Source organism: Odocoileus virginianus, chromosome 16 (genome assembly GCF_023699985.2).
Source record: "Odocoileus virginianus isolate 20LAN1187 ecotype Illinois chromosome 16, Ovbor_1.2, whole genome shotgun sequence".
In the NCBI taxonomy this organism is placed as follows: domain Eukaryota; kingdom Metazoa; phylum Chordata; class Mammalia; order Artiodactyla; family Cervidae; genus Odocoileus; species Odocoileus virginianus.
Genome location: NC_069689.1, coordinates 43831841 through 43848507, shown reverse-complemented (window position 1 = coordinate 43848507; position 16667 = coordinate 43831841). Strand labels below are relative to the sequence as shown.

The 16667-nt window shown below is 44.2% G+C and overlaps 1 protein-coding gene across 2 annotated transcripts in view; it reads right to left on the bottom strand.

The window, feature by feature from the left end:
- ADAMTS17 (ADAM metallopeptidase with thrombospondin type 1 motif 17) overlaps window positions 1-16667 on the bottom strand; it is a 398742-nt gene that overhangs the window by 169089 nt on the left and 212986 nt on the right. For both annotated transcript variants that reach the window (XM_070478143.1, XM_070478144.1), the window contains exons 9-10: window positions 14857-14997; window positions 13170-13320 (exon numbers count right to left, since the gene is read on the bottom strand). In XM_070478143.1, coding sequence (XP_070334244.1) covers window positions 13170-13320; window positions 14857-14997 — 292 coding nt within the window. The remainder of the gene's footprint in view (window positions 1-13169; window positions 13321-14856; window positions 14998-16667) is intronic.

Genomic DNA, 16667 nt, shown 5'->3' with positions numbered 1-16667 from the left:
TCCCACTCCGGCATTCTTGCCTGGGGAATTCCATGAACAGAATTCCATGAATTCCATGCAGTCTGGTGGGCTGCAGTCCATGGGTTCACAAAGAGTCAGACATGACTGAGTGACTAACACTTTCACCTCTCAACAGCCAAAATTCATTCCAAGAGAGTCACACACTTATATAGAGAAGGAAAGAGGGGAAAAGGAGAAAAGGAAAAAAAGATAAAGAGTCAAAAAAGAAGACAGCAATCAAGCCAATAATAAAACCTCTAAATGAAAATGGATGCTAAAAATTATTAATAGACTCTCAAAGACACAAAATCAAAAGCAAAAGATCAAAAAGAAAATCAAAAACATGGAAAAAGTTAAACTCTCAAAAATAAAAAATCAAATAAAAGATCTAAAACAAAAATAAAAAACATGGAATTTGTTTTAAAAATAAGGCTTTTTTCAAAGAAAAAGAGGAAAAAGTGGGCTATAAAAATAATAATTGAAGGAGCAGAATGAATTGAGGATAGTCTCAGAGACCTCTGGACAATATCAAACACACCAACATTCAAATTACAGGGGTCCCAGAAGAATGGAAAAAGAAAGGGCATGAAAAATTTTTTGAAGAGATCATATTTGAAAATTTCCCCAACATGGAAAAGGAAATAGTCAATCAAGTCCAAGTCTTTATCCTGAACAAAGAGTCCCATACAGGATAAACCCAAGGAGAAACATGCCAAGACACATACTAATCAAACTAACAAAGATTAAACACAAAGAAAGAATACTAAAAGCAGCAAGGGAGAAGCAACAAGTAACATACAAGGGAAACCCTAAATGTTTAACAGCTGACCTTTCAGCAGAAACTCTGCAGGCCAGAAAGGAACGGCAGGATATATTTAAAGTACTGAAAGGGAAAAACCTAAAACCAAGATTACCCAGCAAGGATGTCATTCAAAATTGATGGAGAAATCAAAAGTTTTGCAGACAAGCAAAAGTTAAGAGAATTCAATACCATCAAACCAGCTTTTCAACAAATATTAAAGGGACTTACATAGTCAAGAAATATAAGAGAAGAAAACGATCTACAAAATCAAACCCCAAACAATTAAGAAAATGGCAATAGGAACATATATATCAATAATTACTTTAAATGTAAATGGATTAAATGCTCCAACTAAAAGACACAGATTGGCTGAATGGCTACAAAACAAGACTCATATATATGCTGTCTACAAGAAACCCAATTCAGACCTAATGACACATACAGACTGGAAGTGAGAGGATGGAAAAACACATATCATGCAAATGGGAAGCAAAAGAAAGCTGGAGCAGCAATCCTCATATCAGACAAAATAGGCCTGAAAATAAAGAATATTAGAAGAGATAAGGAAGGACACTAAATAAAGATCAATGGATCAATCCAACAGGAAGACGTAACAACTGAAAATATCTATGCATCCAACATAGGAGCACCTCAATATATAACACAAAAACTAACAGACATAAAAGGAGAAATTGACAGTAACACAATAACAGTAGGAGACTTTAACACCCCACTCATACCAATCGACAGATCATGAAAACAAAATTAATAAGGAAACATAAGCCTTAAATGATACATTCGATGTGATAGATCTCACTGATATCTTCAGGACATTCCTTCCAAATGCAGAAGAATACACCTTCTTCTCAAGTGCACATGGAACATTCTCCAGGATAGATCACATCTTTGGTCACAAATCAAACCTCAATAAATTTAAGAAAATTGAAACCATATCAAGCACCTTTTCCAACCAGACTAGACACACACAAAAAAACCTGTAAAAAACACAAACACATGGAGATTAAACAATACATTTCTAAATAACCAACAGGTTACTGAAGAAATCAAAGGGGAAATAAAACAATTTCTAGAAACAAATGACAATGAAAACATAACTTAAAACCTATGGGATGCAGCAAAAGCAGTTCTAAGAGGGAAGTTTATAGCAATACAATCCTACCTCAAGAAAGAAGAAAACATAGAATAAACAACATCTAACTTAACTGGAAAAAGAAGAACAAAAAAATCCCCCCAAATTAGGAGAAGGAAAGAAATCATAAGGATCAGAGCACAAATCAGTGAAAAAGAAATGAAAGAAACAATAGTAAAGATTAATAAAACTAAAAGCTGGCTCTTTGAGAAGATAAACAAAGCTTACAAACCTTTAGCCAGACTCATCAAGAAAAAAAAAGAATCAAGTCAAAATTAGAAATGAAAAAGGAGAGGTTACAATAGACAATGCAGAAACACAAAGGATTATAAGAGACTATTATGAACAACTATATGGCAATAAAATGGATACCCTGTAAGAAATGGACAGATTCTTAGAAAAGTTCATTCTTCTAAGACTGAACCAGGAAGAAGTAGAAATTATGAACAACCCAATTACAAGCACTGAAATTGAAGCTGTGATCAAAAAATCTCTCAAAAACAAAAGTCCAGGACCAGATGGCTTCACAGGAGAATTCTATCAAACATTCAGAGAAGAGCTAATGCCTATCCTTCTAAAACTCTTTCAAAAAATTGTAGAGGAAGGAACACTTCCAAACTCATTCTATGAAGCCACCATCACCCCAATACCAAAACCAGATAAAGACAACACAAAAAAAGAAAACTACAGGCCAATATCACTGATGAACATAGATGCAAAAATCCTCAACAAAATTTTAGCAAACAGAATTCAACAACACATTAAAAAGCTCATACACCATGATCAAGTTAGGTTTATCCCAGGAACACAAGGATTCTTCAATATATGCAAATCAATCAATGTGATATACCACATTAACAAATTGAAAGATAAAAAACATGATAATCTCAACAGATGCAAGAAAAGCCTTTGACAAAATTCAGCACCCATTTATGATTAAAACTCTTCAAAAAATGGGCATAGATGGAATCTACCTCAATATAGTAAAAGCCATATATGATAAGCCTATAGCAAACATTATTCTCAATGGTGAAAAACAAAAAGCATTCCCCCAAAGATCATGAAAAAGACAAGAGTGTCCACTTTCACCACTATTATTCATCACAGTTTTGGAAGTCCTAGCTATGGCAATCAGAGAAGAAAAAGAAATAAAAGGAATCCAGATCAGAAAGTAGAAGTAAAGCTCTCACTATTTGTAGATGACATGATACTGTACATAGTAAACCCTAAAGATACTATCAGAAAATTACTAGAGCTAATCAATGAATTTTTGGAAGGAAAGTTATGACCAACCTAGACAGCATATTTAAAAGCAGAGACACTGTTTTGCCAACAAAGGTCCGTCTAGTCAAGGCTATGGTTTTTCCAGTAGTCATGTATGGATGTGAGAGTTGGACGGTGAAGAAAGCTGAGTGCTGAAGAACTGATGCTTTTGAACTGTGGTGTTGGAGAAGACTCTTTAGAGTCCCTTGGACTGTAAGGAGATCCAACCAGTCCATCCTAAAGGAGATCAGTCCTGGGTATTCATTGGAAGGACTGATGTTGAAGCTGAAACTCCAATACTTTGGCCACCTCTTGTGAAGAGTTGACTCACTGGAAAGCACTCTAATGCTGGGAGGGATTGGGGGCAGGAGGAGAAGGGGACGACAGAGGAGATGGCTGGATGGCATCACTGACTCGATGGACATGGGTTTGGGTGGACTCCGGGAGTTGGTGATGGACAGGGAGGCCTGGCGTGCTGTGATTCATGGTGTCGCAAAGAGTTGGACATGACTGAGCGACTGAACTGAACTGAACTGAACTGAATCAATGAATTTAGCAAAGTCACATGATACAAAATCAATACACAGAAATCACTTGCATTTCTATATCCTAACAATGAAAAATCAGAAAAAGAAATTAAGGAATCAATTCCATTCACCATTGCAACAAAAAGAATAAAATATCTAGGAATAAACTTACCTAAGGAGAGAAAAGAACTGTATACAGAAAATTATAAGACACTGATGAAAGAAATCAAAGATGACATAAAAGATAGAGAGATATCCCATGTTCCTGGGTAGGAAGAATCAATACTGTGAAAATGACTATACTACCAAATGCAATCTACAGATTCAATGTGATCCCTATCAAATTATCAATGGTATTTTTCATAGAACTAGAACAAAAAACTTCACAATTCATATGGAAACACAAAAGACTCCAAATTGCCAAAGCAGTCTTGAGAAAGAAGAATTCAGCTGGAGAAATCAAGCTTCCTGACTTCAGATTTTACTACAAAGCTACAGTCATCAAGACAGTATGGTACTGGCACAAAAACAGAAATATAGACCAATGAAACAAGATAGAAAGCCCAGAAATAAACCCATGAACCTATGGGTACCTTATTCTTGACAAAGGAGACAAGAATATATAATGGGGCAAAGACAGCCTCTTCAATAAATGTTGTTGGGAAAACTCAACAGTTACACGTAGAAGAATGAAATTAGAACACTTCCTAACACCATACACAAAAATAAACTCAAAGTGGATTAAAGACCTAAATGTAAGACCAGAAACTATAAAACTCTTAGGGGAAAACATAGGCAGAACACTCGATGACATAAATCAAAGCAAGATCCTCTATGACCCACCTCCTAAAGTGATGGAAATAAAAACAAAAGTAAACAAGTGGGACCTGATTAAACTTAAAAGCTTTTGCACAGCAAAGGAAAATATAAGCAAGGTGAAAAGATAACCCTCAGAATGGGTAAAAATAATAGCAAATGAAACAACAGACAAAGGATTAATTTCCAAAATATATACGCAGCTCATACAACTCAATACCAGAAAAACAAACAACCCAATCAAAAAGTGGGGAAAAGACCTAAACAGACATTTCTCCAAAGAAGACAAACAGATGGCTAACAAACACATAAAAAGATGCTCAACATCGCTCATTAGTAGAGAAATGCAAATCAAAACAACAATGAGGTATCACCTCACACTGGTCAGAATCGCCATCATCAAAAAGTCTACAAACAATAAATGCTGGAGAGCATGTGGAGAAAACGGAATGCTCTTGCACTGTTGGTGGGAATGTAAATTGATACAGCCACTGTTGAAGACGATATGAGGATTCCTTAAAAAACTAGGAATAAAACCACCATATAATCCAGCAATCCCACTCCTAAGCATACACCCTGAGGAAAGAAAAATTGAAAAAGACACAAGTATCCCACTGTTCACTGCAACACGGTTTACAATAGCTAGAACATGGAGGCTACCTAGATGTTCATTGACAGATGAATGGATAAAGAAGTTGTGGTATATATACATAACGGAATATTACTCAGCCATAAAAAGGAATGCATTTGAGTCAGTTCTGATGTGGTGGATGAACCTAAAGCCTATTGTACAGAGTGAAGTGAGTCAGAAAGAGAAAGATAAATATAGTATTCTAATGCACATATACAGAATCTAGAAAAATGGTACTGAAGAATTTATTTACAGGGCAGCAATAGAGAAACAGACATAGAGAATAGACTCATGGACATGGGGAGAGGGGAGGAGAGGGTGAGATGTATGGAAAGAATAACATGGAAACTTACATCACCATATGTAAAACAGATAGCAATGGGAATTTGCTGTATGGCTCTGGAAACTCAAACAGGAGCTCTGTGTCAACCTAGAGGGGTGGGATGGGGAGGGAGATGGGAGGGAGGTTCAAAGGGGAGGGGATATATGTATACATATATGTATATATGTATACCTATGGCTGATTCATGTTGAGGTTTGACAGAAAACAACAAAAATCTGTAAAGCAATTATCCTTCAATTAAAAAATAAATAAATTTTTTAAAAATTGAAGGAGTAATAAAGAACTGCATCAGGACAGTTTAAGAAGATGAAATATAAAGGGGAAAAACAGGGTGGGTGGAATATATAGAGTGGTAGTGAGAGGAATGTCCAAATAATTTCTCTGTTTTCCTGGGCCAGCTGATTTGCCTACTCAGAAAGTCCTCCAATGTATCTTGGAAGATCTGTGGACCTGTTTTGGGCAGTGTGGGGTCTGCTCAGACTTGGGTCTTGTCTTGGTCCAGTTTGTACTTGCTCTCAAAGTCTACAGCCACCCCTAAAGGACAGGCTCAGGCTAAATGCTGGAATCCAAATCGCTGCAGCTGTAAATTCTGGGGTGGTTTCCCTTCCTTTCCTTTGCTCATGCAGCCCCTGGTGTTCTGCTTGGTTTTGGGCCCTCCTTTGCTTTCAAGCCTCTATTCCACGTCTGTTCACTGCCCAGACACGCGCAGGTGAAAGTAGCTGCTCATTCGGGCTCAGCGGCCCGGCTGTGCTGGGGAGAGGAGTGTGTTGGTAGTGTTCACTGCGGTGGGGATGCACAGGGTGTCTCCCCAGTCTGAGGGGGGCACACGCTTCCCCAGGGAAGTTGGTCCTGAGTTGTGGGGCCCTTGGCAGAGCCAAGCCACTCAGGCTCCCAGCAAGACATTGGGGGCAACTCGCAGCTGCTCAGAGCGTGGTGGTCGTTGCGATCTCTGGGACTGAGGCCATAGATGGCCCTTGCCTTCAGCCTCTGGCGCTGCGCCTGCCTTTTTGCCTCTGGGACCACAGACCACAGCCGGCTCGCCCTTCTCTGGCATCTGCCTGGGCAGGGTCCCTCGTTCTGTGACGGCGCAGAATCAAAGGGCAGCACTGGAGCCTTCCCATGGGAGCGATCCTTTGTTTCTGTGGTGGACACAGAGCTCCCCCGGTCTGCCTCTGCTGTGCTGTGCCAGCCCCCAGAGTACCTCCCGGGCAGTCGGCCCGGGCCCTCTCCCTGAGGCCCCACCCCCGAAGCCTGGGCCTCCACACTTAGCTCCCAGTTACTGTGGGCAGAAGCGAGCGCTTGAGCCAGTTCCCAGCTGGCAAGTGCCGTTTGGTGCGACTCCTGTGGTGAGTTTTCTCAGTTTTGCCTTTGGAGCAGCTGTCTTGCTGCACTGTCCTCCCATTAGCGGTTCCAAAGCTCCCCCCGACCCTGCCTGTGAGGGGCTTTTCCTAGTATGTGGAAATCTCCCCTCCTTCAGGACTTCCTTCCCCTGGGGCACAGGACCCCATCCCCAAATCCTTTGTCTCCCTTTTAGTCTCTATCTTGTGCCCTACCTCACCCCATGAGATTGGTTTGCCTTTCTGGAAGTCTGGAGTCCTCTGCCAGCATTCAGAAGATGTTCTGTGGGAGTTCTTCTACATTCTGGTGATTTTTTGATATATTTGTGGGGGAGAAGGAGTTTGCCCTGCCCTACTCCTCCACCATCTTGAAGGTCCTCCTTCTATTATTTCTTCAAATATGATTTTAATCCTGTCTCACCTCCTTCAGAACATCAACTGCATATTTCTTAGGCCACCCAAAGTCCCACAGTTCTTTCTGTGTTCAGTCTTTTTTCTCTTTGTGTTTCACTTTGGGTAGTTTCAAATGCTTTGTCTTTAGCAGTCATCTCTTCTGCAATTTTCATTTGCGAGATATCTCAAGCAGGGTATCTTTCAACTTAAATAGTATGGTTTTCATTTCTAGAAGTCCCAGTAGGATCTTTTCCATATCTTCCATATCTCTACTTAACACATTCAGTCTTTCTTTGTGCCACATTCATGAACCTGGAATATGGTTATAATTATTGTTTTAACATGTTTCTCTACTAATTCTATAACCTGTGTCATTTCTAGGTCAGTTTTGATAGATTTTTCTACTCATTATGGATGTATTTTCCTTCTCCTTTGAAGGCCTGGTGATTTTTTATTTGATGCTAGACACTGTGAATTTTATTTTACTAAGTGTTGGTTTTGTATTTCTATAAATGTTTCTGAGCTTTGTTCTAGGGCTTGGCTAAGTTACTTGGAAACAGCTTGATCCTTTCAGATTTTGCTTTAAAGGTCTCTTGGGTGGGAGCAGGTCAGCATTTAGTGTGGGGTTAGTTCTGCCACGCTGCTGATACAGCACCCTCTGTGTCCTCTACTTGATGCCCTGTGCACCCCAGAGCCTGTTCCCTCTAATACCTTCAGAGGGCTCTTTTCTTGGCCTTGGGTAGTTTCTCACACACATGTGTTTCTCAGCACTAAGCTGAAGACTCATGCAGATCCTGGGCAGACCTCAGAGGTTCTCTCTTTGTAACGTGGTTTCGTCTGCAGGACTCTGCTCTGGGAATCCGAGCTGCCCCAGCCTCCTAGGACTTCTGGCTCTGTTTCTCCAACTCCTGAAGCTTCACAGCCCACCCTCCCTGTGCGGCAGCCTGGAGACTGCCCAGGCAGTAAGCCAGGACAATCTCATTCATTTCATATCTCCCAAGGATCACGGTCCCTCCTTGCTTTATGGCCATTGTCTTGAAAATCATTATTTCATATATTTTGTCTGATTTCCTAGTTGTTTCAGGTGGGAAGATAAATCTGGTCCCTGACACTCCATCTTGGCTAAAGGCAGATGTCAGGACGACAAATTTAAAGGCAATGTTGGGACCATGATCAGTTCATTACATGATATCCATTTCAATCCTCAAGGGCATTTAAGGATAATAATGGTTATAAAGATCGATTTGGCTTTAGATCACAAGACTTTGCTGGTTGGTGCTGAATGTCTCTGGAGTTTTACATAATGCTTAAATTTTCATGGCCCTGAGGAATTCAATATAGAGAAGTGCTGATCCTAGAGATGTACACAGATAGACTAGTTCTGTGCTCCCTCCTCTACACATCCAAGATAGGAACCAGAGTTATCCAGGAAGGTAATAGCAACATATGTATCAGCTCAAAGGATTGGATGCTTACTTTGTGACAGACCCAGTTCTCAGTATCTTACATGTATTAACTCACCAGGAGTCTCAGATTTTAAAAATGATTTTCATTAATGCACAAAGAGAGATGGCCACCAAGAAGCAGGCTGCAATCCCTCACTACCAGATTTACACTGTCCTGGGAGGAAGCCACAAGAAAGGTCCATATAAACCCCTGCAAGACATTTGACAGAGTCTAACATGTATGTTGGGGAACGAGATGGATAAATGTGGACTCGGGCTCAGAGAGCCAATTCACTATATGAGGAGGCCTGTAAGGGTTTCTTCCTCACCTGTGAGCTTGTCTATAGTTTCATCAGTGGTTGGGTTAACATAAGAGCTTGAATTTACTGTTAGGGTCATGAATGGATCTCAGAACAACATATACTTGTTGAACACCTACTATGTTCCAGGTACTGACCAAGGCATTTGTAAAATAATAGTGTGGAAAAGTAAGATTCTTGTCCTGGAAGGATTTAAAAGCTAGAAGAGGGAGATTATCAAAACAATAGAAAACAATAGTCACGGGGACATCACTGGTGGTCCATCGGTTAAGAATCCGCCCTGCAACGCAGGGGACGCAGGTTCAATCCCTTGTTGAGGAAGATCCCACATTTCACAGAGCAACTATGCCTGTGCACCAGACCTACTGAACCTGCGCACCACAACTAGATTCCTTCCCACCACATGGCATATCTAAGACCGGATGCAGCTAAATAAATAAATATTAAAAAACAACAGTCATGTAAACAAGCAAATTATATAGCATGTTAAAAGGTAAGTTTATAAAAGCAATGTTTTCCCTTAGGGGATCAGGAAATCTGGGTACTGTAAAGGTGATGGGGGGAGTTACCAGATGGCAAATTCATATACAGAAGTAGGCTTCCCTGAGAAGGTTACATCTGAGCAAACAAACTCAAAATGAGGGGCCCAGTCACGTGGACAACTGAGAGAAGAGCGTCCAGGTAGAGGGAACAGCAGGAAGCACAGTGCATCCCCGCTGGGAGCAGGCCTTTCGGTTTGAGGGAGAACAGGAAGGCAAGCAGAACCAGAACAGAGTAGGTGAAAGGGAGATAACAAGGGGATGAGGATCAGGAGGAAGGCAGGGGCTCACCCCAGCACAGAGTCAGTTTTGCAGGAAGAAAGGAACAGTTCAACATGTGTGCCTATCACACTGAGCATCAACTCAAACAGACCTACAAGTGCACAAACAAGAAAACGCTGGTCAAGTGAGCCTGTGAGTCCCACAGGGTGGTGCCCGGGGCTCTCCGACGATCTGCCCCAGCCGGGGGCAACATTCCCCAAGCCTGGGTCCCAGCAGGCAACTGTCTGTCTCCTCTGCCAGCACATCTCTGGCATTAGTATGACCTCTTCTCCAGCGTGAGAAGTTACTGCTTTCTAACTGGTAGAGTCATGCCGAAGGAGGCACCACCAGCCTTGTAAGTAGGACAGTCAGCACGAGCTGAGGCTAACGCCCAGCCAGCTGAGCTCGTGGACGCACCTCCATGCCCCTAAGGAGTCACTCCTGCTGAGACAGGCTAAGGCCTGGCACCTGGGCGCCTCTGCCGCAGTGCCTGCACCTGGACAAACGTCTCCTCGGGCAACAAAATACAAAAAGTACAAGGCACTAAAAATAACCACGTATACGCGCAGTTGGAGCATATTGGTCAGCAAGATAGAGCACTCTTAAAGAAAACCCCAAAACAAAACCCAACTGCCACTTCTGAAGAGCCAGCGGCAAAAAAAAGGGTGTCGAGAACAAAATCAGGGCACTGCACATCCCCCTGCACTCAGCACCACCTAAGGGGTGGGCAAATCCCCTGAACCACCCCTCCAGCCCAACCCCTGGACACACTGCTCGCTCCAGGTAAGGAACCCTCAGGAAGCGAGCAAGAATGGGAACCTGTTCGTTGTTCCCCCTGCTGCAGCAGGGGCCCCAGTAAATAAAGCCTTGCCTGAATTTCTTGTTTGGCCTCTGATCAATTTCTATTGATTAAAGAGGCCAAGAACTCTGGTCAGTAACACTGCTAGGATTTGGGGAGAAAAATGCCAACTTTGTTTTGGTATTGGTGGAATTCTCAGAGAAAAGGCAAGCAGGAAAGCATATTTCATGGTTCTTGGTGAGCTGCAGGAATAAATGCTCAGGTGCACTGTAACTTACAAAGCAAAGAGATCTCACTTTATGTAGCCATATTTTGAGCTTCAAGAGAGAAGCTAAGCTGATCATGACTTGCTGCTCTCACTGTCCTCTTGGAGCAAAAAGATGCCAACAAAGAAAATAAAGTACCAAGTCACCTTCCTCTCCTTTGGAATCTGTCTTCGAATAAACAGAGCCTGACTTTTCTCCTGCAGGAATAGTCACATCTGTGCTTGGTCTCTAGCCCATTCCTTTCTGGCTGAGTGACCTTGGTCCATCACCTAGCCTCTATTTTTTATTGTTAAGTGGGGTTCAAAGCTCCTGCCCTCGAGGGGTACAGTCAGGGTTTCATGTGACAATGCAAGAAAGAGTCTAGCCTGGTGGATCATGAGCCTCCAGGAGTTGTACACCCTTCCTGTTATCACTGCTGACCCAACTGGTATGCAACAGTCTGGCTCCTAGAAGCCAGTATCTCAGGGCAGCCTGTGTCCAGCTCCCACCTGTCAATCCTGCTCACCCGTGGGGCCAGTGCAGCCTGGTCTTCGGGGCAGGGAATACTCCACAGTGGGCAGAGTGGCCAAGCCATGTCCACTGACTCAGCTGGGTGCTTCCCTTTTCTCCTGCTTGGGTGCCCGGGCACTCCCACCCTTCTTGAATGCTCGGGGTCCTCCTCTAGGATACCATGCACACAGATCTCCTGCTGCCACCGCACCACCAAAGGGCCCTCTGAAACCTGCCCTCTCCAGGAGTTCTGTGCCATCACGAACTTTAAGGGCAGGCCTCTTGGCCAGCATATGGTACCTGAACAGTTAGGCCTTAACATCAAGGCAGATGGTGAGCACTGGACACGGTGGCAGACCACTGGGGTTGATCAGATCCTGGGACTGGTCCCATCTTCCCAGGGAGGTGTCCTTCAACCCAGCCGTGGCTGGATGTGAAATGGGAGGCAGCTTCCTGTTACCAGGGCCTGGAAGGGACCCTTGCTGACACCTCCACAGGGGAATGGGAGAGAAAGATTCTAGACAACTCTGCAGATAAACGTTCCTTTGAGGAAACAGCAGGCAGGAGGCACTGGCCTGGTCGTGAGGCACAGCCCTCTTCCACACCCTGAACAACGGCAGGCAGTGTCCCCCTGCGGATTCCACCCAGACTTCCTGAACCAATTCACACACAGCCAGGAAACGCTCAAGAGGCAGCAGCCTGCCTCCCGGGGTCCAGGCTGACCTGCTGGGCTGGCCAGGATCCCGCCCAAGGTCTCATTCTGAAGGCACAGTCCCGGGCTATCTTGGAGTTGCTCCCATCCTGAGTTCTTGCTCTGGGCACCTGCCCAGCCCTGCAGGCTGCCTCCCTCAGACTAGATACTGCCCTGAGCTCCAGGCCGACTGCCACTGGGTGGCTCCTGAGTCCCACTCATCCCGAGATGGTCCTCCTGCCCCACAACGACTCTGGCTCCGCCCCTCTCCTGAGCCAGCTGCCAACTTCCGGCTGGACCGCAGGCTGCTCTGGCCTTCCCCAGGGACCCCGACACATCCTTCTTGGCACACTTCCACCCACAGGAGGGGCCCTGCTACCTGCAGCATGGTCAGAAAGTGTGTGCCCTGGGGGTGAACAGACTTGAGTCAAATCCTTCTTCTACTTACTTCCTGGCCAAGCCATTCTGAATGATCAGTTCACCCCTTTCACCCCTGAGGCTTGGTGTTACCATCTGTACCCTGGGGAGAGTAACCTGGGGAGTCTGTGGTAATCGTTCACTGGGATCAGGCACGTTGGAAGCTTTAGGGCAAAACACGTGGGCATTGCTCAGAAAATGATAACATTTTAATGGGGTTATTAACACTATTATCATATAATCAACTTATCATTTGCTAAATGCTCTCCGTATGACACCCTCCAACATCCAGTAGTTTTTAGCTCTCTTCTATATCTGTGAGGATTTGGTATCAGGCAACAATGCATCACCTCCAAGAGGAACAGACTCATTAACTTTCTTCTCAGTATCTTAATATTACCATGTCTTAATATTACAAAGAAAGAAAGACCTCTATATTAAAAAACAAAACAAAGCAAAATATTAGGCTCTTAGTGTCAGCCGTAACTCTGAACCAACCCCTTGCAAAGCTCCTGTGTAAGACAGTACGTGTGTGTGCATGTGTGACTCACACTGGGTGCTCCATGCATGCATGTATGCATATACATGTAAGTGTGTGTGTGGAGTGTAAATACCTGTATCCACCAACAGAAGCCAGATGCTCCTGCCCGAGCCAGCCCTCCCCTCCCGAGGCAGCTTACCTCCATGTTTCTGCAGAAGGTGGCATTGGTGCCAAAGAGGATCTGGCACTGCTCGTTGGCACTGTAGTGCATGCCTGGCAGCTTGTGGGGCAGGCGCACTGCGTGCTGGCTCCTGGGGTCTGTGACCAGTAAACAGGTGCTGATTTTCGACCTGAAACAGCCAAGAGGATAGTTGGTTTGCAAAGGTACCTCCCAGGTTTTTGTTCTACTCTGCCAGTAACTAAGCAGCCGTATTCTCCAAGTCATTTATGGGGAGACGACCAAGCACAGGACACAGGACTACACCTTTGCTCTTTTCCAGATAGCTGAACGCAGATCTTTACTCGGGAGGCCATGAGAGCAGGGCAACAAGAAGTGGCCCAGGCATATCACCCACATAGAAATGTATTTTTCTTGGGGAGTCTGAGTGCTTTCTTGGATGAAAATGCTTTTGAAATAGATTGCTATGATATGTTCTCAGAATGAATCAAGAAAAAATTGGAGTTAGGGTTATTTTGCTTTTAAATAAATAAGCAAACAATCAAGCAGGCAAGCTTATTTCCAATTCTGCAGACTTTCTTAGGGGCAGGGTCTGTCAGGTTCTGGACACTGGCTAGTCCAGGTGCCCTACCTGGCCATGAAAGCTGGCTGGTGGCACACCATGCAAAAGACTTAAAGATTTCAACCAGGACAGAAATGTTCAGAGATGTTGAGAATGCTCTGACAAACAACTGGGGGGGTGGTATGGCTGTGGCTCCTTTAGGAGTTAAATACTTGAATGCTTTTATTTTTCAATTCCTAAAACAAGGCAGATGGTAGGAAAAAGAAAACCCAGCCTCTTGCCAAGATTCTTGAAGAAAAGAGTTGCATGCACGCAATACACACAGGCTGACTATATTAAAACTAACAAGGCCATTTTTAAGCCCTTAGTTTCCCAGTTACAGGAAACATCATAAAAGAAGACCCAGGATGAGGACAGAAGCCAGAATGATCCTTTGATCCTCCATCCTGAGTTTACTGAGCACTCCACTGTGTTACAGGACTATAAAGCTCTGTGTATAGCAGAGACTCACTGACACCTTCCGTCTCCATGGGGGGTACAGATGATGCAGTTAAGTGGTAAAGCAATTGGGGTCTGCCTGTCAAACCTATAAGTTCAGCCCTGAGGTCCTGACACTAAGGGACACACATAGTACTTAAGTACAGACTCTATTTGACAAAGGTCTGACATCAGATAGCTAATTCTTCCACTGAAATCTGAGAATGGAGTAAGGCAGACACATTCTGGAATGAAAGTGGTTCTGAGATAAACCCGTCCTAGCCCCACATGTGAGGAAGGTAAAGCAAGCCCTCCTCCCAGCAAATGGACTTCCATCCAGGGAAGCAGCCTGAGCTTTGGGGAAGCACCCAGTTCTACAGCAGCCAGGGGTGCCACTGAGGTGGTGCCTACTCTCGGTCAAAATAATGAAGAGAAGTGAAATAAAACCTTGACAAGGTATGGTCACTGCATGACATTTCCGTTGATAAAATTTGTGACCAGCAGCAGGGTGGCCAATGTCATACCAGACACGCCTGGAAGGAAGTCTCTCCAGCTGAACTGGAGAGATTCACTTCTGCTCCTACTGGCTGACACCCCGACTACTGTGTTATAGGAAGTATTGTAGCACGTTCTACTGTACTCATGGTACAGAACAATTTGAAGACTTACTTGAGGAAGTTCTCGAGGTCATCTCGACTGCAGGAGGACCAGGAGAGGTCGCTGGGGCTCCGGCCTTTCACCCACTCTCCCGACATGATGTGGGACCTGCCAGCGCAGGAGGAGTGGTCATCGTCGTGGTTCATCCCCAAGCTGCCCGAGGGAGAGGGGGAGAGGGCGCTCATTACAGGCTTCTCATCTCCTGGCCCGGACGCCAGCACCCTGTGCCCACCTAGATCACAGCTCAGTCACACACAGTAGCACAGGAGACGCCTGCTTCCCTGCCATTCTCAGAGCGGACCGCGAGTCACGAGCTTAAAGAGAAAGAGTGAGGGTGATGACGCGCTTACTCAGTGAGCGGAACTAATTGACCATGTAACCAACAGCATTCACCTAACAGATGAATGATAAATGAGTGAACCAATTATAGTAAATGTAATATTAGAGTTCTTCTGATGGTTAGACTTGCTTTTCCATACTAACATATCCCAGTGTAATGCTTCAGTATCTCACTGCCTGCAGAGAAGTCACTATGCTAAGGGCTGGTGCCAGCCAAGACTCTGACTTATGAAAAATCATGAACACTCATGGCTTTTGATTCACATCACTATACCTGGGTCCACCAAGATCAGACCTACCTCCTTCCCCACCCAGTTGTACCTGGAAGAAAACAGGATGCTGATGTAGATGAGGGAGGCTAACTGTAAGGTAAGCGGAACAATGGTCTCAGTTCACAAATAGGCTGCCAGTGAGGGGAAGCTGAGGAACAGAACACCCGCAATCAGATGGCCCACCGTCTGCTGACCCGTGACCTCCAGGGCAGAGAGTGCGTAAGGGTTGCTCACTCTTTGTCAACAGCCCCGTGGAAAACACATACATGCTCCTTCCTTCAAACATATTTAAGAGAGGCTTCTCAAGGGCCAGAAATGGCCTTGAAAGAGAAGATACAATGGGGCATGATAAGCCATCGAATCAGCCTGGGAGAGGAGACAGACCCAAACAGAGCCAAGAGGTTGTAAATGCGTCTCTGCAGCCTTATTTCTCCCAGTTCTCCTCACGTGCCTCCGACCATCTTTCATCAGTTCTTCTGTGTTCTCACTCCACTCGGTTCTCTCACCACTCGGTGTTCCTGTACAGAGAGGCTACCTTGGCCACCCCCACATGAAACTGGGGAGCTGACCCCACTCCCATCGCCGGAACAACAGGGCCTGGCACCCAAGCTCCTGCTCCAGGTGAGCAGGGCCCCCTCTGGTCACTCAGCAGGTCTGTCCCTATAGTTGAGGGCATACATACCAAAGGTGAACTGAATTTATTCTCAAAGATATTTATAATACTTGTTATTTCAATCAATACATGTGGTTACATGTTATGTTAACCAGCGTAATATGAGCATAAAAGTAAAGTTTTCATGAAAAGCAATTTAGCTAGAAGTTAAACTAGGCTGCTGCCAAGCTGGGTGTGGGCAAGACAACGGTAAAAGTTGAGGAAAAAATCATAAAAATCTGCCCTTAGACTGTTTCACAAGGGTCTTTCAAGGTCTGCTGAATCTAAAAAAAGAAAAGAAAAAAAAGACACTGAACTCAAGCTCATCACACTATAGTTGTGGTTTCTGTAAGGAAGGTGATGGGAAGCCCAGTCAGCTTCCCTCAGAGAAAAGGCTTTCGCCCCCACCACAAAATTGGTGACAAAATGAAAGTTTTCATTACTTAAGTCAAAACAAAATGGCCAAATGTTTAAGAACCTAAGTGTAATTTCTTTGCATTTCCCCTCCTGACCCAGTTTTTCAGTTAATGGCTCAGCTGACCAACCACTACCCTGCTATC